Below are 22,392 nucleotides of genomic sequence, written 5' to 3'. Positions count from 1 at the left end.
ATGTAAGACTGATGTTCTCCCATGTAAACTATCACATAATTCACAATAAAACATTAAAAAAAAAAAAAAAAAAAGACTCTCCTCAGCAGGACCAGAACTTCAATCAAGATCTCCTACCCAGGGCACAGCCCGGCCCAGCACTGGACACGGTGGGCCGAGCCAGTTAGTGGAAATGGGGGAAATTGAGGCACAGAGCGACCACACAGGGGTCCCAAAGTGATACAACAGCAGTGGAGCTGAAATGAGGCGTGCCCAGGGACTCGGTGTCCAGAAAGGGACAATGGAACTGCCACCTGCCCTTGAGAGAGCGCCTGGTTGTGGGTGGCCCTGCCCCATGGCCCCTGCCCCAGTCCGAAGGCCAGCCTCCACTTCCTGAGCAAGTCACCAGGACGGACGGGCTGCTGAAACCCTTCCTAAAAAGGAATCGGGAAGCAGAGACCCAGGCTATTTTTAGACTATTGTGTTGAAAAATCCCCAAAGTACATGCAGCATCATGGTTTTTTTCTGAGGGGGAGGTGGGAGGAGGACAGAGGAGTGGACACGGACACGGACATAGGACATATACACACACACACACACACACGCCCTCTGGAGGGAGCACAGGGCTTCTGGCTAAAGGCTACAGTACACAGACATCACCCCAAGTAACAGGCAGGAAGACTGAGGCCAGGCTGGCCCAGCCTTCTCTTACAACAAATCCAGCTTTACTGAGGTTGACAGAGTCCCTGGCTGGGTTTCCATCATCCAGAGGTGCCTCGGAAGAAAGGCCTGGCGAGCTTCCAAAAGGTCCCAGTCACTGAAAATCCTATCGTGAGCGGAGCGGCTCTACTCTGAAAGTATAGAAATGGCCTGGTAGCAGCATCTGACCTCCTCCAACCTGGGGCGCTGGGAGGTCTACATCAGGCACCCAAGGGTGATTCCTCTGAGGCTGAGGTCAGACACCAGACACGCCTTCACCCTCCAACCATCACACCAACTCTGACACCAACTGTCCTCGCAGCTCTCGATTTCACTACAACCGTCAAGCGGAACGCACAAACCATACTCACAGTGATGGCCTGGAAGCTACGGGTTGTAATGCAGGTTCCAGAACATTCAGGATACCGTTCTTGAATTAGGACAGCCTCCTCTTGGCCAACCTTCGGCCCCTCAGCCTGGCCCCTGCCCCGTAAGTCCTTCAAAGCTCTTAAGCTCTGCCAATTAAGTGCCCACAGGCACCCCCACTCTGCCATAAGCCTTGGCCAGAAGGGACTCAGCTTTCTCGGTGAGTGGGTCGAGGTGCCCAGCACGCTATCTCTCTGTCTCCTGGACTGAGGCGGCTGAACACATGGCTCTCAGGGCCCACTGCTGGCTCTCCTTACAGCCTCCCCGATGGCTCATTGTAAATCTAGTGGGATGGCAGAATTCAACAACCCCCATTAGAGTTTCATACACACGATTTTTCATTGTCCTACAACGGTTACAAGTCAGGGTGCTAAACTCAAGGTCAGGCGGGGCTTGATGGCGGCTAGGGCGGAGGTGCAGTGAAGTTCGCCGGCAGCCATACCACAGAATACCAGGCAAAGCAGATCCAGGGCAGAGCTCCAAAACTCAGAACCACAGAGATAGAAATATTTTGAAGGTTGGAAGGCTTATAGATTGTGGAACTTGAAGGTGAAGTAAGAAATCGCGTACTTTTGAATCTGCCGGGCTGGGCTCAGAGGCCCAGAGCCGACATCTTGGGTGAGACCAAATGGCAAGACGAAACAGGGGGAGCAGAAACACCATGGAAAAATGCCGTGGGAACCTTGGAGCAAAGGTGGACAATACACTTTGTCAGTTTTGCTTTGTTCTGATCTTTTTTTCTTTATTTTTGGTATCTGGTCATTGGTGCACCCACTGTTTGCCCACCTTCATTCTGGTGACTAGAGGGGGAGCCTGAACAAGTGGACACCCCCCACCCTCACCACTGGTGGGTTCTTCTGCCAAGCATGCGCTCAGATACTCAGCCCAAGCGCAAACCCTGAACATTTTTTGCTTGTTTTGTTTTTTAATACGGGAAAGGACAGGACAGGGCAGTAGAGAGGGAAAGAGAGTTTAAAAACAAAACAGGCCAAAAATTAAATTAAAGCCTGACGTATAGCATTACAACCAACACTGGCATCTTGAAATCTCTCAGGCAGCTTTGAAAGCAAGAAGCTGAACAGAGGACATTAAAGTTATATTAGGCTACAGATTTTTTTTCTACTCTCCCTCCGCTCCCTTTTCTGTGATTATAGACTGCAGTATTCAGTCTAGTTTTTGTTGTTGCTGTTTTTTGTGTTTTTTTTTCTTCCGCTGGTGCTGTTTTGCTGTTATATGCTCCCCCTTCTACCTTTGGAGGACTCTTTCTCTCCATATATTACAGAAGAAGAGTCAGCAGCTGCTGCCACATAGCCAAGCTACAGTCACACTCTATAAAACACCAAAACCCAGGCAAGAATGAATATCAACTGCTATAAACCAGGAAGGCAGACAACACCTCCCTGTGAAAGTTACTCTGAGTTAAGCAATAAGAAGAGTGAAAAGGGAAGCCTACATCCTGATCACAACTTCCTGGAAGCAATCAGAAAGCATAAAAAATACCAAAACACATACTCCATTAAGTATTAAGGCCACAGATAAACATTAAACATGTCCAAGAAGCAAAAGCACATGACCATATCAGCACATGTCCAGAAACAAGATAAAATGTCTGAGACAAATGACCTAGAGGTAGACCTGGACTCCATTCTGGAAAGAGGGCAGGCCTTGGAAATGCTTGAGAAGGAATTCAGAAAAATGATTATAAAATGTTTCAAAACACTTTACAATGGAGCTGAGAAAAATAAGGAAAAAGTCAGGAAAGTGCTACAGGAACAATCACATAAGATAGATACAGCATTGGAAACAATTCAAAACCTACAGAAAGAGGTCCAAATGATCAATAACATAATATCAGAAATAGACAATACTCTGAAAGGGCAAAGAAGTAGAATAGACGAGATGGAAGGCAGAACCAGTGAACTGGAAGACAAAGCTCTCAATACCACTAAGACAGAAGAATAAACACAAAAAAGGATAAACAAAATCTGAAGAAGGTCTAAGATTCATGTTGGGGAACATGAAGAGAAATAACTTAAGAATTACCGGCATTCCAGAACAAGAAGAATCACACAAGTCCACAGAGGAAATAGTTGAAGATCTATTGGAAGAAAATTTCTCTAACATCCTAAACTCAAGGTCAGCAGTTTGAAACTACCAGCTGTTCTGTAGGGTAAAGATGAGGCTTTCTGCCCCTTTAAAGATTGACAGCCTCGGAAACCCTAGGCAGGGTGGCTATGAGCCGGAACCGACTCCATGGCACATCACTACCACCACCACACCCACAGTAGTCCCATGTTCCTTATTAACATTATTAGTGAGCTATCGAAGTCCTTGGGTGGGTCACAAGCACCTCACATTTGTATAGTCCTGGTGTGGTGCTGTGGGTTAATGCGCTGGACTGCAAAGTCAGTTTGAACTGCAAGATCAGCAGTTCAAGCTCACCAGCTGCTCCTCAGAAACCCGACACAGGATTGCTATAGGCCGGAGCTGATTTGACGGCATTTAACAACATCACCAACAGTAAGTTGATATGACTAGAAGGGCCTATGTATGTAGTTCACTGTATCATAGAACACATGGGCTCAGCATAAATAGGAATCAATGCCATGACAAGTGCTTCTATTGAGGTGTAATTGGCATGTTGTTGGTGTTGCAGTTAGGTACCATCAAGATAGTTCCGACCCACAGTAACTGTATATAGGATTTTTGAAGGTGTAAATCTTTGTAGGAGTATAAAGCCTCATCTTTCTCTCCAGGAGAAAATGGTGGGCTCGAACTGCTAACCTTGTGGTTTGCAGTCTAGTGCTTAAGCTACAGACCCACCACACTCTCCAACTGGCGTATATGAACTACAAATATTTAAAGTGTACAATTCAAACTAGGAAAAAGAAACACACTATTTCTGACTATTTATTCATTGAAAACCTTATGAATATCAGTGGAACATTGTCAGAGACAGGACCAGAAAATGAAAACATTATGAATGTTGTTGTTGTTAAGTGCCATCGAGTTGGTTTCAATCCACAGTGACCCTGGAGCAGCTGGTTAGCTTGAGCCACTGACCTTGCAGTTCAAATTGACCTTGCAGTCCAGTGCATTAACCTACAGCGCCACACCAGGAATCCAGCATGATGAATAGTATCAGAATATTGTCAGATGCAGTGCCAGGAGATGAGCCCTTCAGGTTGGAAGGCACTCCAAATTCGACAGGGAAGAGCTGCCTCCTCAAAGTCGAGTTGACTGTGATGACACAAATGGAGTAAAGCCCTCAGGACCTTCATTTGCTGATGGGGCACAACTCAAAATGAGAAGAAACCATTGTAAACATCCATTAATAATGGGAACAGGGACTATACAAAGTATGAATCTAGGAAAATTAGAAGTTGCCAAAAATGGAAGGGAATGCATAAAGATCAATATCCTGGGTGTTAGTGAATTGAAATGGACTCGTGTTGGCCATTTTGAATCTGACAATCACATGGTTTACTATTACAGGAATGAAAAACTGAAGAGGAATGGCATCACATGCATCATCAAAAAGAACATCATCCTAAGCCCTTCTGAGGTGGGTCATTCCCACAAGAAAGGACAAGCAGATCAGCCTGGAACAGCTAGAGCAACAGAAAATACATCTTCAAAGATCATAAGGAAAACCCCAAAGCAAAAATGGCAGTATGACTGGCTACTACAAGAATAAGCAAGTTGTTCGCTGGGAAGCCATTAAGGCAGGCAATCAAGTAACTTCAGGACAAACCCCCCTCTAATACTGAAACTCAAAGGGAACATGTGAGCAGGCATGCAAGCTTGCTGGTACCCATGTTGGTTTACTGGTGAAAGGAAGAGGGGGAAAGGCAGCAATGAAGAAATAGGCTGAGTTCAACCAGGGTCCAAGACTCCCATTGACCTGGAGATGAGAAAGAGAAGAGGAAGGGCTGGTTGGTCTAAAGTGTAGTGAGACCTGGGTACTCTGGAGCCCATGGACAAGGACATAGCCATGGAGGGCTAGAGCTGAGAGTGAAGCATACAGCTGATATGAAGTAAGGGGAGATGCACAAGAACACCCAAACTTGCAGACAGTACCCTTTTGACCCAGCTTCGAGGGCTCAATAATCAGAACTCGACTAGAGGAAGATGAAAAACGAACCAATTTTTGATAATGGAAATGAGTGTAAATTGCTATAATTTGATGAACTTGATCTATAATCATGGAGGTCATTGTTAAGTGCCATTGATAGGTTCGGACCCATAGCGACCCTATATAGGGTTTCTGAGGAGCAGCTGGTGAGCTTGAACTGCCAACCTTGCAGTTCAAATGGCTTTGCAGTCTGATGCATTAACCTACAGCATCACACCAGGACTCCACTCTAAATACCAACAGAGAGGAAAGAAGTCTTCACATCAAGTATCAATGTTATCCCCTCTGTACACAGGGTAGATAGAGATGGGCAACTTAGACATTGGCTACCTAAAATGAGGGGCAATAAAGGCACGAAGTGACTGGCTTACAAGGTTTTAAGGGGGAGTTTAATTTAATAGTGGGGGGTGGGGAAGAAAGAGTCCCCACTGAATAGTTTTCATCTTGTCTAGATGGGTCTGGCTAAAAGAGATGGGGATAAGATTCTTATGATTCAATAGTGAGTAACTGCTAACATGACTAATTGTTACTGTCACAATTGTAAAGGTAGAAGTTTTGTAAAAAAACAGGGGAGTAGTTAATCTTACATTCCAGAAATAAAGGACCCTAGGACCATCAAGGGAGAAGAGCACAAGCAGAATGAGAGACCTTATCTAGGGAAGCAGCAACGCCAGAGATGGAGGCAGAGATGGGGACATGGAGAGAGGGAGCAGCTGAGGACTCTAGATTCATGGGAAGAGACGGACTGAGAACTGGTGGCCAGGAAGCAGACTTGCAGAATGTGCTCTTTGGTGGTGTAAATTATTATATATGCCTGAGTGTTTAAAAAAAAAAAAAGAGAGAGAGAGAGAGCTAAAGTGAATAGAGAGAAAACTGTTAACTGATGGTAAATGGAGGGGATTATAATCATTTTAATGAAACAAGGTGTATGATTTGTTAAATGTAAAACTGATGATCTGCCCTATAAACTTTCAGTCAATCCACAATAAAAACCTTTAAAAAAAAAAGAACATATCACAGTCTATCTTGAAGTATAATGCTGTCTCTGACAGGATAATATCCACATTAACTGGCCTATAAGGAAGACCTGTTGTTACAGCCCTTATGAGGCTACAGTTGAGATTGAGAAGACACAGAAATGCAAAATCAATGGGATTAAATAAAAAATTTGCATGAAACCAGAAATGTTTATTATTCAAATTTATGCAGCAACCACTAAAGGCAATGAGGATGACACTGAAGAATCAATCCTACCAACTTCTTCAGCATGAAATTGATCAAACATGCAATACAAGTGCACTGATAACTACTGGGGATTGGAACTCAAAGGCTGGAAACACAGAGCAAGGATCCATAGTTGGAAAATATGGCCTTGGTGACAGCAGTGATGCTGGACATCACAGGACAGAATTTTGCAAAACCAATTATTTATTCATTGCAAATACCTTTTAAAAATAGCATAAAAGACAATTATACAAAAGCACCTCACCTGATAGAATTCACAGGCATCATACTGATAACATTTTCAGGACGAGATGGTACAATAGCTCAATATCATCAGCCAAAACCATACCAGGTGGAGACTGTGGAACAGACCATCAATTGCTCATATGCCAAGTTCAGGTTGAAGCTGAAGAAAATGAAAACAAGTCTAGGAGAGCCAGAATATGACCTTGAACATATCCAACCTGAATTTAGAGATCATCTCAAAAACAAATCTGATGCATTAGACACTAATGACCAAAGACCTGAAGAGTTGTGGGATGACATCAAGAACATCATATAGGAAGAAAGCAAAACATCATTAAGAAGACAAGAAAGAAGGAAAAGACCAAAATGGATGTCAGTAGAGACTCTGCAAGTTGCTCTCCAGCATAGAGATAGTAAAGCAAATGGAAGAAAGGAGGAGGCACAAGAAGAGCTGAACAGAATATTTCAAAGGACTTGTGAATACAAAGTCAAGTATTATAATGAAATATGCAAAGACCTGGAGTTAGAAAACCAAAAGGGAAGGACACGCTAGTATTTCTCAAGCTGAAAGAAAAATTCAGGCCTCAGTTTGCAATATTGAAGGATTTTATGTGCACTGTGGATAAATATACCAGACTGCAAAGCCGTTTGAACTGCAAGGTTGGTGGTTCAAGCTCACCACCTGCTCCTCGGAAACCCTATATAGGGTTGCTATGGGTCAGAATCGACTCGATGGCACTTAACAACAACAACATGGTCAAAATATTGAATGATGCAGAAACCATCAAAAGAAGATGGAAGCCAAAATCAATCCTATCCCCTCTGTATACAGGGTTGATAGGGACGGGCAACTTAGACATTGGCTACCTAAAATGGGAGGGACTATAAAGGCATGAAGTGATTGACTTACAAGTTTTCAAGAGGCAGTTTAGTTTCAGAGTGTGTGGATTCTTTTGATCCAATAGTGAATAATTGTTATCATGGCTAATTGTGACTGTTACAACTGTAAAGGTTTTGTAACAAAAAGAGGGGGTTAGTTAATCTTACAGTCCAGGAACAGAGAACCCTAGGACCATCATCAAAGGAGAAGAGCACTAGCGGAATGTGGGACCCTATTCAGAGAAGCAGTGATACCAGAGATGAGGACATGGAGAGAGGGAGCAGCTGAGGACTCTTGACTCATGGAAAGAGAAAGGCTGTGTGCTGGCGGCCAGGTGCTGGTGCCTGACCAGGGGCAGGCTTGCAGAATGTGTTCTTTGGTTGTTTAAATGATTATATATTCCTGAGTGTTTTTGTGTATACCTCCCCACCCCACCCCCCAGCAAAAACAAAAAAACCCCAAAAAAGTCAGAGGGAATAGAAGCAAATACTGTTGAATGATGATGCACAGAGGAGATTGTAATCATTGCAATGAAATGATGAGTGTAAAATTGATGTTCTCCCTTGTTAACTATCACTCAATTCACAATAAAAACTTAAAAAACAATGACCTGATGAATATTTTATTAAAAAAAAAAAAAAAGGAAGGAAGGACTGTAGAGCCACTCTATTGACTTGACGGCACTTAACAACAACAACAACACACCAAAAATAAATGGGTGATGTTCATTATTTCAAGAGATAGCATATGATCAAGAGCCAATGGTACTGAAGGGAGAAGTCCAAGGTGCACTGAAGGCATTGACAAAGAACAAGGCTCCAGGAATTAATGGACTACACATTGAAATTAAAATCTTTCAATAAACTGATGCAGCTCTGGAGGCACTCCTCATCTCTGCCAAGAAATCTGGAAGACAACTACCTGGCCAACTAACTGGAAGAGATCCATATAGGTGCCCATTCATATAGGTACCCATCCATATAGGTAACCCAATGGAATGTGAAAAACATCAGAGAATATCATTAATTTCACATGCAAGTAAAATTTTGCTAAAGATATTTCAAAAATGGCTGCAACAGTATATCAACAGGGAACTGCCAGAGGTTCAAGCCGGATTCAGATGAGGACACGGAACAAGGTATTGCTAGCAGAGAAAATAAAAAAAGATGTTTACCTGTGCTTTATTGACTACGCCAAGGCTCTTGATTGTGTGGACCACACTACGAAGAATAAGTATTCTGGAACATTCATTGTACTTATGAGGAACATGTGCACAGAGCAACAAGCAGTCATTTGGACAGAACAAGGGGCATTGAATTGTTTAAAATTAGGAAAAGTTTGGGACAGGGTTATATTCTTTCATCATAGTTATTCAATATGCACGCTGAGCAAATAATCCAAGAAGTTGGATTATATGAAGAAGAATGTGGCATCAAGATTGGAGGAAGACTCATTAACAACCTGTGATATGCAGATGATAGAACCTTGCTTGCTCAAAGTGAAGAGGACTTAGAATACTTACTGATGAAGATAAAAAAAAAATCACAGCCTTCAGTATGGATTGCACTCAATATAAAGTAAACAAAAATCCTCACTACTGGAGCAATAAATAACATCATGATAAATGGAGAAAAGATTGAAGTTGTCAAACACTTCATTTGCTTGGATTCACCATCAACACTCATGGAAGCATCAGTCAAAAAACTAAGCGACTTATTGCATTAGGCAAATCAGCTGAAAAAGACTTCTCTAAAGTGTTTAAGAGCAAATATGTCAGTTTGATGATTAAGGTGTGCCTGATCCAAGCCATGGTATTTTCAATAGCCTCACATGCCCGTGAAATAGACAGTAAATAAGGAAGACCACAGAAGAAATGATGTATTTGAATTATGGTGTAGAAGAAGAATATTAAAAGAACTATGATCTGCTGGGAAAACACACAAATCTGTGCTGGAAGAAGTACAACCAGAATGCTCCTTAGAAGCTCAGATGGCCAGACTTCCTCTTTCATACTTCGGACATATTATCAGGAGGGATCAGTCCCTGGAGAAGGACATCATACAAGAGAAAGTCGAGGGTCACCAAAAAAGGGAAAGACCCTCGATGAGATGGTCTGCCACAGTGGCAGCAGCAATGGGCTCAAGGTTAACAAGGATTGTGGGGATGGCTCAGGACTTGACAGTGTTTCATTCTGTGTGCGTAGGTCACTATGGGTTGGAACCAACTCAATGGCGCCTAACAACAGCAATAATGAACAACATATTGAATGATGCAGAAAGTATCAAAAGAAGATGGAAGGAATATACAGAGTCACTGGACCAAAAGGAAATGATTGATACTCCACCATTTCAAGAGGTTCCATGTGATCAAGAGCCAAGGATACTGAAGGAGGAAGTTTGGAGGCATTGACAAAGTACACTGAAGGCATTGACAAAGAACGCGACTTCAGAAATTGATGCAATACAAATTGAAATCTTCCAGTAAACTGATGCAGTACAGGAGGCACTCACTCATTTATGCCAAGAAATTTGGAACTGATTGGAAGAAATCCATATTTGTGCCCATTCCAAAGAGAGGTGACCCAAAGGAATGTGGAATTCACTGGACGATATCATTAATACCACATGCAGGTAAAATTTACCGAAGATAATTTAAAAATGGCTGCAGCAGTATATCAACAGGGAGCTGCCAGAAATTCAAGGTGAATTCAGAAGAGGACCTGGAACAAGAGATGTCATTGTTGACGTCAGATGGATCTTGGCTGAAAGTAGAGAATACCAGAAAGATGTTTACCTGTGTTTTATTGACTATGCAAAAGCATTCGACTATGTAGATCACAGCAAACTATGTACAACACCATGAAGAATGAGAATTCCAGAACCCTTAATTGTGCCTATATGGAACTGTACATAGAACAATAGGCAGTCATTCCAACAGAACAAGGGGACACTGAATGGTTTAAAATCAGGAAAGGTGGTGTCATAGTTGTATACTTTCACCATATTTATTCAATCTGTATGCTAAGCAAATTATCTGAGAAGCTGGATTATATGAAGAACATGGCACTGGGATTGGAGGAAGACTCATAATAACCTGAGATATATAGACAACCCAACCTGCTTGTTGAAACTGAAGAGGGCTTGAAACATTCACTGAAGAAAATAAAAGAATATAAACTTCAGTATGGATTACAACTCAATATAAAGAAAAACAGAAATCCTGACAACTGGATCAACAGGCAGCATTATGGTAATTGGATAAAACACTGAAGTTGTCAAAGATTTCATTTTACTGTATTCCCCCCACTCTAGGACCCCCACACATCCTTTACACACAGCAGGAATCGCTGCATGCCTCCCCTACTCCAGAGACCCCTGCCCCTCCTCCTTCACACATAGCACGACCCAACCCCAGAGACCTCTACCCCCTTGCCTCGTCCCTGCCTCGTCCCCAGAAGGCAAGGAAGAGATCCCTGTGTGGCTCTGGGATCTCCATTTATCTTGGGTACTACAGTCAGTAGCTCATCGGTGGGACTTGCCCATGGCGGGGCATTTTAGAGACAAGGTGAGGGAGGTCTCTCCTTTATCAGAGAGGATGTGACCAGGCAAGATTAGGATTCCAGTCAGATTTGAGTGACCCAGAGCCCAGGGGTCAATGGGAAACCCTATTGTTCTTGGGGATCAGGAGATGAGCCACAGATAGAGGAGGATGGAAGGGCCTTAGGAGCCTTGAGGGTGCAGGAGGAGTTGGAGCTCCTGGTTCTAGACTGACTTACAGACTCATGGCCTCCTGCCTCCTCCCTGCTCAGCCTGAGCTCCAGAAATGGCCCCACTGTAGTCCGGCCCCGGGGTGTGGGGATAACCCCATTGACTTAGGTACCCCTGTCTGGCCCACCACAGCCCGTGATAGCTGCATGCTGGCTGGACAGAGGTGATTGTCTCCATTTGACCCTGAGGCCCACGAGAGACAGTGACTTGGTCAGAGTCACCCCCAGGTCAGGGTCTTAAAGACTGGGCCTCAGCCTGACCCCGAAGACCTTCTGGAAGCACCATACCTATCTGAGACATATGCAGGGTGTCCTTGCCCTGGTCCTTCCAGCTCTGTGGGTGACAAGTCACAGAAAATGAGGGACCCTCCTATGGGAGGAAGTCTTCAGATGTAGGGCTGTGCAGCCATGGAGGTCAGCCTGCTGGGAGTAGCCCGCCTGCTCCTGGATCCCCTCGGACCAGGCTGAGCAAGGTCTCACTGGCAGAAGGGGAAAGAAGCAGGCAAGAAGGGAGATGGAGGGAGGACAGCCCCTCGGGGAGACCACTCCCACAAGACACACGGGGACTGAGGGCCTGGAACTGGGCACCACCCACCTGCTCCATGAACAGCTTACTTGTGCTAATTGACTAATCCGTGGTGAATGGTTCCCCCTTTTTTTTTACATCAAAGATTCTGCTTCTTGGTACCGTTGGCCTGTCTCTCTCCCAACATATTCTCCCTTCCTACAGAACCAAAGCCTCATTTCAAATTTACAATCCTGCAGGGACAGAGGTAAGCATAGGCGGATGTGAAAAACATGTGAAACCGTTCACTACAAATTAGCAAGTAAGCACGAGGATAGGATGAAACAGGGATGGAGAGGGAGTCAGGCCATGGGAGGAGGCAGGTCTGAGAGATGAGAAGTGGGGGGAAGGGGCACAGGACGGGCCTCCTTGTTCTGTTCCTATAGATGCTCATGGTTTCCCACGCTGCTACTCAACCTGTGGGGGACAAAGGTCAGGGAATGTGAGGCTCACCTAGCCCCGGTGGAATGTCCCGCTGCTGGCGAATGCAACCGAGCCGTGCATTCACCACAGTGTGGAGACATTTAGAAGATGGGAATGGCTTCAGTGGCTGAGGGTGGGGAAGGCAAAGAGGACTAGACAGACTCACCTGAGGGTGCCCCAGGTGAGTCTAGTCAGACTCACCTGGGGCCAAGGTCCAGAAGGTCAATCTACATGAAGACTGAGAAGGGGCCAATCCCCTGTGGACATATAAGGGTGGAATAATACTAGGGGGTAGAGAAGTTTCTGGAACTCCTTGATAGGGGAGCCCCATGCACTGTGATCTCCACACCTCATGGCTACAACTAAATTAAGAAGGCCCAGAAATGCGGGGTCACTGGGATCAAGGTAAAAGTTTAGAGGAAAACGGAAACGTTTAAACATGGTTCGTGAGGTCTAAGAGCTCAAGACCACCGTCTGAGGAGGGCACCAAGGCCAGCTGGCATAACGCAGTCCACAAAGACAAAGCTCTCCAACCTACATTGGTGGGTAGTGATTAAGGTCAGACAAGCTTGTGAGTGGTCATCTAAGGTGCAAATTATTGGGCTCTCCCCATCCAGAGCAAAGAAGAGTGAAGAAAATCAAAGACTTATGGAAACAATTCATTCAAAGGATGAATGAACTACATGATCCCTAGTCTCCACGGCCCTGAGACCAGAGGATTTTGATGGTGCTGTACAGGATCGCTGAGTCAGAACTGACTCCACACCACTATAACCACCACCAGCTTGGTAAAGTGGAGAATCAGCAAATAAAAAAAGGAGACCCCTAACGATGGATGGGCACAGTGGCAGCAGCAATGGGCTCAAGTGTAGCAATGATTGTGAGGTTGGTGCAGAACCGGACAGTGCTGTGCTAAGAGTAGTACCCACTCGAAAGTACCTAACAAAAACAACAGATACCACAAAATGACCACTCTGAAAGGGGTCACAATAGGAGGTCCTGGATACGATGGGAGAAAATGTACAACAGAATTCAAAATTTGCCCAAATGTATTATGGTTACGGATTATAGGAGCCCTGTATATAAAGTGCTCAACTACTAAGCAAAAGATTGGCAGTTCGAACCCACCAGTCACTCTGCAGGAGAATGATTTGGAGGTCTGCTTTCATAAAGATTGTTGTTAAGTGCCATCAAGTTGGTTCTGACTCATAGTGACCCTGTATAGGGTTTCCATGGAGCGGCTGGTTAAGTTTCAACAGCCGACTTTGTGGTTCAAACCAACCTTGCAGTCCAGTGCTTTATCCCACAGTGCCACACTTGGGAAACCCCAGAGGGCACGTCTACTCTGTTCTATAGCATAGTTATGAGTTGGAATTAACTAGAGGCAGAGAGTTGGGTTGGGTTTTATTACGTATTGTAGGAGGGGCTGGCCAGGCCAGACTAAAAGCTAATGACTGATTGGGAATCTAGTAATAATGCCGGTACCTTTTGACTTATTTTTGGGTTAGGGTATAGCACTGGCATTGTTAAAACTATAATACTGATACTGATGGTCACATGGATTGGAAAACGGAGTTAAAGCTTCCTCTTAATGTAACAAACGATGAATACCTGGGTCTAGAAAAACCATACAAAGAGCAGTGAATTAGGAGGAAAAGGTAATCCTCCAAATGTCAGGCATATAAAAGGAACGATGGTCAAAGGTCAGGGGGCAGTTTGTGGGGTCTGCAGTGAAGTTTATCCAAAGAATTTGGCCTTTGTCTTTGGTTCCTGAGAGACAGCCTTGGAATTTACCCAGCAATCCTAAGTGTCTTTGATGAGAGCTTTGGACTACACCTATTCTCATAGGTTACACTAATGAGGTGACCAGAGTGGGGGCTGGCGAGGCCTGAAGGACCAATGAGTGAGATCAACCTCGTTTTATTGACTGACATCAGAGGAGCGGGCGGGTGTGAGTGAAGCTTGGCACAATGAGACCCCAGTAAAAGCTCTGGACACAGAAGCACCTAAGCTTCCTGGTTGGTGAGACACATTGATAAAGGTGGGAGGGGGTTCCTGGGAGCTCTATATTGAGAACCCTTCAGACCTTACCCTGTGCCTGAGATCATTTGTATACTTTCCTTGTAATACAATGTAAATTTCTCTGCATTCTGTGAGTCATGGTAGTGAATTACTGAATCTGAGAGGGTAGTGGAAGCTAGCAGGTTGGAATTGGTATACTTGGAGACTCTTAGGGATGACATCCTGAGGGGGTAGAAGGTACTCTGACATTTGTAGTCAGCAGGTCAGAAATGAGGGTGTCCTGGAACTTTTGGCTCGTGTCCTTTAAACTAGTGAGATCTAGCCTGACTCCAGGTAGTTGGGGTTTGAGTACACTTGGTGTCAGAGCAGAGGGAAACAAAAAGGATAATGAGTGGATTTTCCCAGACATGGCATAAGGGGTTTTTGCTGATGTGATTATGTTAAGGATCTTGAGATGGGAAAACAAACCTGGATATCCGGGTGGGCTCAATGCAATCACAGGGTCCTTCCAAGACAGGGGTGGTGGCAGTGGTGGTAGTTATGTCCATGGAGTTGGTTTGGACTCACAGCGACTCTATATAGGGTTTCTGAGGTTGTAAATCTGTATGGGGGCAGAAATCCTCATCTTTCTCCATCAGAGTAGCTGGTGGATTTGAAATGCTGACTCTGCAGTTAGCAACTCATTGAGTAAACTGATATACCACCAGGGCTCCTTGATTTCTAATGATCAGAAATGGTAATGAATGAGAGACTCTCTTCTGGAGCCCGCCAGAAAGAATGCAGCCCTGCCCACTCCCGGAATTTAGGGTTCTGGTCCCTTAAAACTGTAAGAGAATCACTTTGCATAATTTTAAGGTTTTACGTTTTTGGCCACTCCACGGTACTTAACAACAACAACAACGTTTGTGGCGGAGTCTCTGGGTGCTGAAAGTGCGCTCAGCTGCTGACTGAAAGGCTAGTGGTTTTCCGTCCACCCAGAGGCACCTCAGAACAAAAGCCTGGTGGTTATTTACAAACAAAACAAAAACCACCGCCACCGCCATGGCAAGGGCCCTGTCCTGTCCTGTCCTGCCAGGGTCTTGGGTTGAGTCTACAACTTAGAATCACCCCGTGCCCCCTGGAAAGATCGGTGCTGAGCAGGTGGGGTGCTCCTATTGCCGTCCCTCCCATGGTGGAAGGGGTTGTCTAGATTTCAGGGTGCCTCAGATCAGAGTTCACTACTATTCATTGCCACAAGTCCATTCTGTCTCACAGCGACCCTAGACGGCAGGGTATACATGCTGTTAAGTCTTTATAAAAGCAGATAACTCCATCTTTCTTCCCTGGAGCAGCTGGCTGGTGGATTTGAACCGCTGACATTCCAGTTTGCAGCCCAGCGTTTAACCACTGCTCCACCAGGTCTCTTTGATCACAGTTCTTCTGGCTAGACGGCTCTTAATCTTTGCTGTCCACCTTGACCAACCTGAGCCCTAACACCACTCTGCCAACCCTCACAATGAAAGGACGTTAGCCACCTTCCGTCCTTACCTCAGCCCAGCAGGGGAGAACGGCCGCCAGCTCCCACCAGATTGGCCCAGTTCAGGTCACGTGCCTATTTCTGAGCCCCTGCAACCAGGAACTCTGTGCGCTGATTGGCCGGGCCTGAGTCATATGCTCCAATCCTGACGCTCCATCCAGGCAACCCGGGAAGAGACCGGAAACGGTGAAATCTCGAACAATCTGGCCTGTTACTGTAGAAATGGGGCTTGGATACTGAGGACACAGGAAATGCATATCCACAATGAGATCAACCTCAAATTGTGAGACGCTTGTAGTAAAGCGTTGAGAGTTTGTGGGCTCACTGAGTCGGGAGCGTGGAAGCCAGGCCCATGGTGGTCCCGGAGGCTGCTCTTCCTGGGACCACATGGTCAGAGCCCAGCGTTAACCCTCCAGAGTCCGGGCTACACCCAGTGCCCCACCCCAGCAGCTCAGCCACAGCCTCGCTCAGCTCCGTGGACTTTTACCAATGACACAGGCCAGGCATCCATTTAAAAATCATTTTATTATTAACATCATCTTTCCATTTAGCCAAGTGTCTGTCATGTATAAGGAATGTCGGTAAATATTCCATTTGAAGCTTTCTTTGTACATATTTCCATTGATAAATAAACTCTGAATTCACATAAAAAAGTTAAACTTAAATAACTCATATTTTCCTTCTCTTGTAACAGGCATATATTGGTAAAATAGAAATATTCTTGGGCTCGGGCTTTGCTCTAAGTGAGGACAGGGATTCATCACACAGTAGGATTATTGACAACAAAATGAGAAATTGTCAGCTGGTGTCCTGGCTCGGACTAGTGACTGAGGTGGAAAACGGAAGATTCACATTTGGTTTCTGGGCCAGGGGATGGGGGCAGCAGTGTGGGGAGGAAGAGAAATTTCCTTTACAACTCTGATAAAAATAATCTGTTCTGCCACTGCATTTTAACTTTGAATATATTCTTCTACGTTTGCTGATTAATTCCATAATCATTTTACAGAGAACTCGGGTGTTGACTAACAAAATATGGCACATAATCCATTTTGAACAATGTCAGTAGGTTCAAAACTATCATTGGGCTGCAAGGATCTGCACAGAAATGCACGTGGAGAGCGCGGTGATTGGGGGGAGGGTGTTTGGTTAGTTCCTTGTGGACAATCGGACATTCATCTATGGCCTCAGTGCCCTGGCAGTCACCCCCTGGGGGCAATCAGACATCCCGGGTGCCCCAGGCAGGGCTCAGAGCACCCTGGGGATGATGGTGAAGGGCACAGCTGGGCTGCTGGCCTCCAGCTCCAGGGCAGTCAGGAAGCATTCGGTGGCTGCCGTATCGTTACCCTGGGTTTGGAGGACCTCGCCCAGCCCGTTCCACACCTCGTGGGCTGTCGAGTTCACCTGAACGGCATCCCGAAGGATCTTCTCTGCTAGGCTGTAGCGACCCAGCTGGTGAAGGATCAGAGCCTGCAGGCAAGGGAGAGACAGACAGACAGACACACCATCAGAGATCTGGGCTCCTCTTTGTCCTTGAGTTTCCAGCAAATTTCTTGGAGGCAGAAATGTCTCTCCCATTGTGCTGGGTATTATTAAGTTCTCAAGTACTTCTTGCACTTGGGGTAACTCAAAACAGCTGCTTGCACCATATGAACTTGTTGGCATTCAACCATTTTGGAAGCATAGAAATGGTAGTTTCACAAAGTTCCTCCTACTACTCAACAACCAGGAGTCAACCCACGTGGCTGTCTTGGCTGGTACCAGCTGACGCCTGTGTGCCTGGAATGGTACCCTTTGTCCTTCCTCTCCTTAAAAAAAGTCCAGAGAAATGTCACTTAGGGCACTGATATGATTACCACAGATTAAAAAAACACAACAATTGCCCACTGTCTCCCTTCCCGAGCCAAGTCCCTGATCTCCCTGCCCCCCTTGGCCCTAGGCACAGCTGTCATTCTACAGAGTTCAATAGAAGTCTACAATAGTTCAAATAGCTAGTCACAACCATGTTTCTAAATTACGCATCTCTGAGACTAGTGTTCTTGTACCCTCTCATCCAATGGCTAAGCTCTCGTTGAGTAGCTTGGGACACTGAGGTTGGATCCAGCTTCTTTGCTATTATATATCACCCTGCGATATGCATCTTCTGGATATTACATCTTGGCTTCTTTGTTTAGTAGGTTTCAAATACTTTTATAGTCCTGTAAACTGGTTAAATAGAACGTTACTCAGAATCCCCCACAAGTAGTATGACTAAGACCAGAAGGAGCGGCTCTGAGTGTAGGCTGGAGGAGGGTCCCACATCCTGAGGGGGCTCAGTGTGACCAGTGTGACAGCTAGCTAGAGAGTCTTCCTTGTGGGCCAATTTTCCTCCAAGTGGTGTCAGAAGATAGGACTCCTTTTACTGTTCTCCAAATATTTTGTTAATTATATCCCCAAATGGGTCAGTCCCTTTTTACAGCCACCAACAGAGTACAAATGGTCACCCTCCCTCCCCACTAAATAAAAAGTACTTTTAATTTTTGCTAATTTCATCAATGGGAAATGTCCAAAGTGCCCCACTTCCTTCTGGAAACCGGCATCTCTGATAACAACTGAGGGTTAAATGTTTCCCACGTGGAAAAAAGGCGGAACAGAATTCCAAATTCTCATGGAAGCCAGACATGCTGGAGCCACTGAGGCTGGATGAACCGGTGAAACTATTGTCACTAAGATAATCTTTAAACCTTACACCAAAAATATTCCCTGAATCCTTTTTAAAATAAAAAAAAATGAGCTTCTCTAAGCAAGGAGATTTGCCTTGAGCACTGTGCTCTTTTGAAGAGCTATCTACATGGGGTCACACCGACAATAACAACTTGAAAGGTCAGATGGGAAGCTTAGAGGGCTGGGAGTTCATGTTATGGGAGAAATGACTTGGAAAGGGCAGTGAGAAAGTACAACTTGAAGAATGTAATCAATAACACAGATTTGTGCATGCTGAAATGATTGAACTAGTGTATGTTTTGCTGTGGTACTTTCAACAGCAGTAAAAAATAAAACGTTTCCCCTGTACTTGTTCCATGTAAAAACAAAACAAAACAACAAAAAAATCCTCTCATAACTGGACCAATAAATAACATCATGATAAATGACGAAAAGATTGAAATTGTCCAGGACTTCATTTTGCTTGGATCCAGTAGCAACACTCTGAAGCAGCAGTTAAGAAATTGAACTACATATTGTGTTAGGCACATTTGCTGCACAAGACCTCTTTAAAGTGTTCAAGAGCAAAGATGTCAGTTTCAGGACTGAGGTGTCTGACCCAGGCCATGAAGAATATTGAAAGTACCAAGCACTGCCAGAAGAACAAACAAATCTGTGTTGGAAGAGGTACCACCAGAACACTCCTTATAGAAGCCAAGATGGTGAATCTCTTATACTCCAGTTATGCTTGGTTTAAAAGTAGAGGGTGAGCGTAACAGAGGTAGACCCCAAATGAGATGGACTGTAAGTGACAGCAGCAATGGCCTCAAACGCAACAATTGTGAGGATAGTGTAGGACCAGGCAGTGTTTTGTTCTGTTGTGCACACGGTCGCTATTAGTCGGAGCCAATTAGACAATACCTAACAACAACCTCCTCCTTTCAATACCTTTGATTCGTGATCATCAGCTACCTCCTGAAATTGTTGAATGGTTAACCAATTCTTTTTGTTACAGTGACTCTGTGTATTTCTTTTATCTTCTCTTGATAACTTCCTGCATTGTTCAGTATTCTGCCCATAGAATTCTTCAGTATTGCAACTTGAACCTTGAATTTTTCTACAGTTCTTTCAGCTTGAGAAATGCCAAGCCTGTTCTTTTCTTTTGGTTTTCTAATTCTAGGTCTTTGTATATTTCATAATAATATTTTACTTTGTCTTCCAGAGCTGCCTTTTGAAATACTCTGTTCAGCTCTTCCATTTAATCATTTCATTATTTTGAATTAGCTATTCTGTGTCCAAGAGCAAGTTTCAAAGTCTCTTCAAATATCCATTATGGTCTCTTCTTTCTTTGTGTCTTATTAATGACCTGTTACTTTCTTCATGTATGATGTCTTTGATGTCATCCCACAACTCATCTGACTGTTGGTCATGTGTCATATCTGTTGTTGAGATGGTCTCAAAATTCAGGTAGGATATACTTTAAGTGGTACTTTGGCTCTCGTGGACTGTTTTAATTTTCTTCAGCTTCAACTTGAACTTGTCTATGAGCAATAATTGATCTGTTCCATTGTCAGCCCCTGGCCTTGTTGTGACAGATGATACTGATTCTTTATTGTCTCTTTTCATGAATTTAGTCTATTTGATTCCTGTTTATTACATCCGATAAGGCTCACATACATAGTTTCTGTTTATGTTATTCAAAAAGCTATTTGCAGTGAATAAGTTGCTGGTTTTGCAAAATTCTGTCTTGCAATCTCTGGTATAATTTCTATCACCAGGACCATATTTCACATCTATTAATCCTTCTTCCCTGTTGCCAACTTTCACATTCCAACCACCAGTAATTACTAATGCTTATTGCATGTTTGATCAATTTCAGACTGAAGAAGTAGGTTATTATTGTTGTTGTTAAGTGCCAATAAGCTGGTTCCGACTCATAGAGACTCTGCATAGGGTTTCTGAGGAGTAGCTGGTAGGTTTGAATTGCTGACCTTGCATTTCAAACCAACCTTGCAGTCTAGTGCTTATCCTACAGTACCACATCAGGACTTCTGTTAAATGCTGTTGAGTCAGTTCCAACTCACAGTGACCCTGTATAGAGTTTCTGAGGAGTAGCTGGTGGGTTTGAACTGCTGACCTTGTGGTTCACAGTCCAGTGCTTATCCCAGGACTCCAAAGAATTTAATTGTTATTGTTAAGTGCCGTCGAGTCGGTTCCGACCCATAGCGACCCTGTACAGGGTTTCCGAGGGTGTAAATTCTTACGGGAGTAGAAAGCCTCATCTTTCTCCTGCGGAGCGGCTGGTAGTTTCAAACCGCTGACCTTAAGGTTCGCAGCCCGATTCGTAACCACTACGCTACCAGAGCTCCTTAAAGAATTTAGTAGAAGTCTTCAATTTCATTATCTTTGGCATTACTGGTTGGTGTACAAATTTGAATAATAGTTGTATTAGCTGGTCTTTCTTGTAGATGCATGAATATTATCCTATCATAGACAGTGTTGTACTTTAGGATAGATCTTAAAAATATTTTTGTGATGATGACTATGACATCATTCTTTTTCATTTTTGATCACTCTCAGCATAGCAGACCATATGACTGCCAGATTCAAAATGGCCAATACCAGTTCATCTCAGCCCAGTAATGCCAGGGTCTCAATCTTAAGTGTTCTATATTTCATTTTTGACAACTTGAATTTTCAGCGAGTCCTACTTCATAAACTCCATGTTCTGATTATTAGTGGATGTTTGCAGCTGTTAGTGGAACACATTGTGCTGTTTCAGTGGAAATTGTGCCATATCAGCAACTGAAGATTCTGAAAGCTCTGCTCCATCCACGTCATGAAGGCGGTCTCTGCCTTTGACGAGGTAGCTCTGTCCTAGTCACAATTTTGAAAGCCATCTAAGTTGAGGGACTCATCTTCCAGCACTGTATTAGACAATGCTCCACTGCTCTTTATAAGGTTTTCAGTGGCTAACCCTTCAGAAGTGGACTATCTCTTCCTTCTTCCAAGTCTGTTTTGGATTCCCAGTATGGTGCTGTAGGGATCAGCATTGGACTGCTAAACGCAAGACTGGTGGTTCAAAACCACCAGCTGCTCTTTAGAAACCCTACACAGGGTTGCTATGCGTCAGAACCGACTCCACAGTATTTAACAAGTCTGTTTTAGTCTGGAAACTTTGCTGAAACCTGTCTTCCGTGGATGGTTCTGCTAGTATTTGAAATATCACTGGCATCACTTCCGCCACCACAGAAACACACAACACACACAGTCCAACAAAATGGCAGACAAGTGGTTGTTATTGTTAGGTGCCATCAAGTCGGTGGCAACTCATAACAACCCTATGAACAACAGAACGAAACACTGCCCAGTCCTGGGCCAACCTCACAATTGTTGCCACACTTGAGCCCGTTGATGCTGTCACTTGGCCAATCCATCTTGTTCGGGGTCTTCCTCTTTTTCTCTGCCCCTCCACCTTACCAAACATGATATCCTTCTCCAGTGATTAGTCCGAGGTATGAGAGATGAAGTTTGGCCATCCTGGCCTCCAAGGAGCACTCTGGCTACACTTCTTCCAACACAGATCTGTTCATTCTTCTGGCAGCCCATGACACTTTCAATATTCTCCTCCAACACATAACTCAAATGCATCAATTCTTCTCCAGTGTTCCTTATTCACTGTCCAACTTTCACATACATTTGAGATTACTGAAAATACCATGGCTTGGATCAAGTGCACATTAGTCCTCAAGCTGACATCTTTGCTCTTCAACACTTTAAAAAAGGACTTGTGCAGCAGATTTGCCTAATGCAATATGTCATTTGATTTCTT

General features: G+C 44.3%; 1 protein-coding gene across 1 annotated transcript in view; it reads right to left on the bottom strand.

The window, feature by feature from the left end:
- Positions 1 to 17,126: 17,126 nt before the first annotated feature.
- Positions 17,127 to 22,392, bottom strand: part of TTC7B (tetratricopeptide repeat domain 7B) — a 345,238-nt gene continuing 339,972 nt past the window's right edge. Inside the window, exon 20 of the mRNA XM_006839635.1 lies at positions 17,127 to 17,348. Within this exon, the coding sequence (XP_006839698.1) occupies positions 17,127 to 17,348 (222 nt within the window). The remainder of the gene's footprint in view (positions 17,349 to 22,392) is intronic.

This window comes from Chrysochloris asiatica, unplaced genomic scaffold (assembly GCF_000296735.1).
Source record: "Chrysochloris asiatica unplaced genomic scaffold, ChrAsi1.0 scaffold00025, whole genome shotgun sequence".
Lineage (NCBI taxonomy): Eukaryota > Metazoa > Chordata > Mammalia > Afrosoricida > Chrysochloridae > Chrysochloris > Chrysochloris asiatica.
Note: the sequence above shows the minus strand (reverse complement) of the source record. Positions and strands in the feature narration are given on the sequence as shown.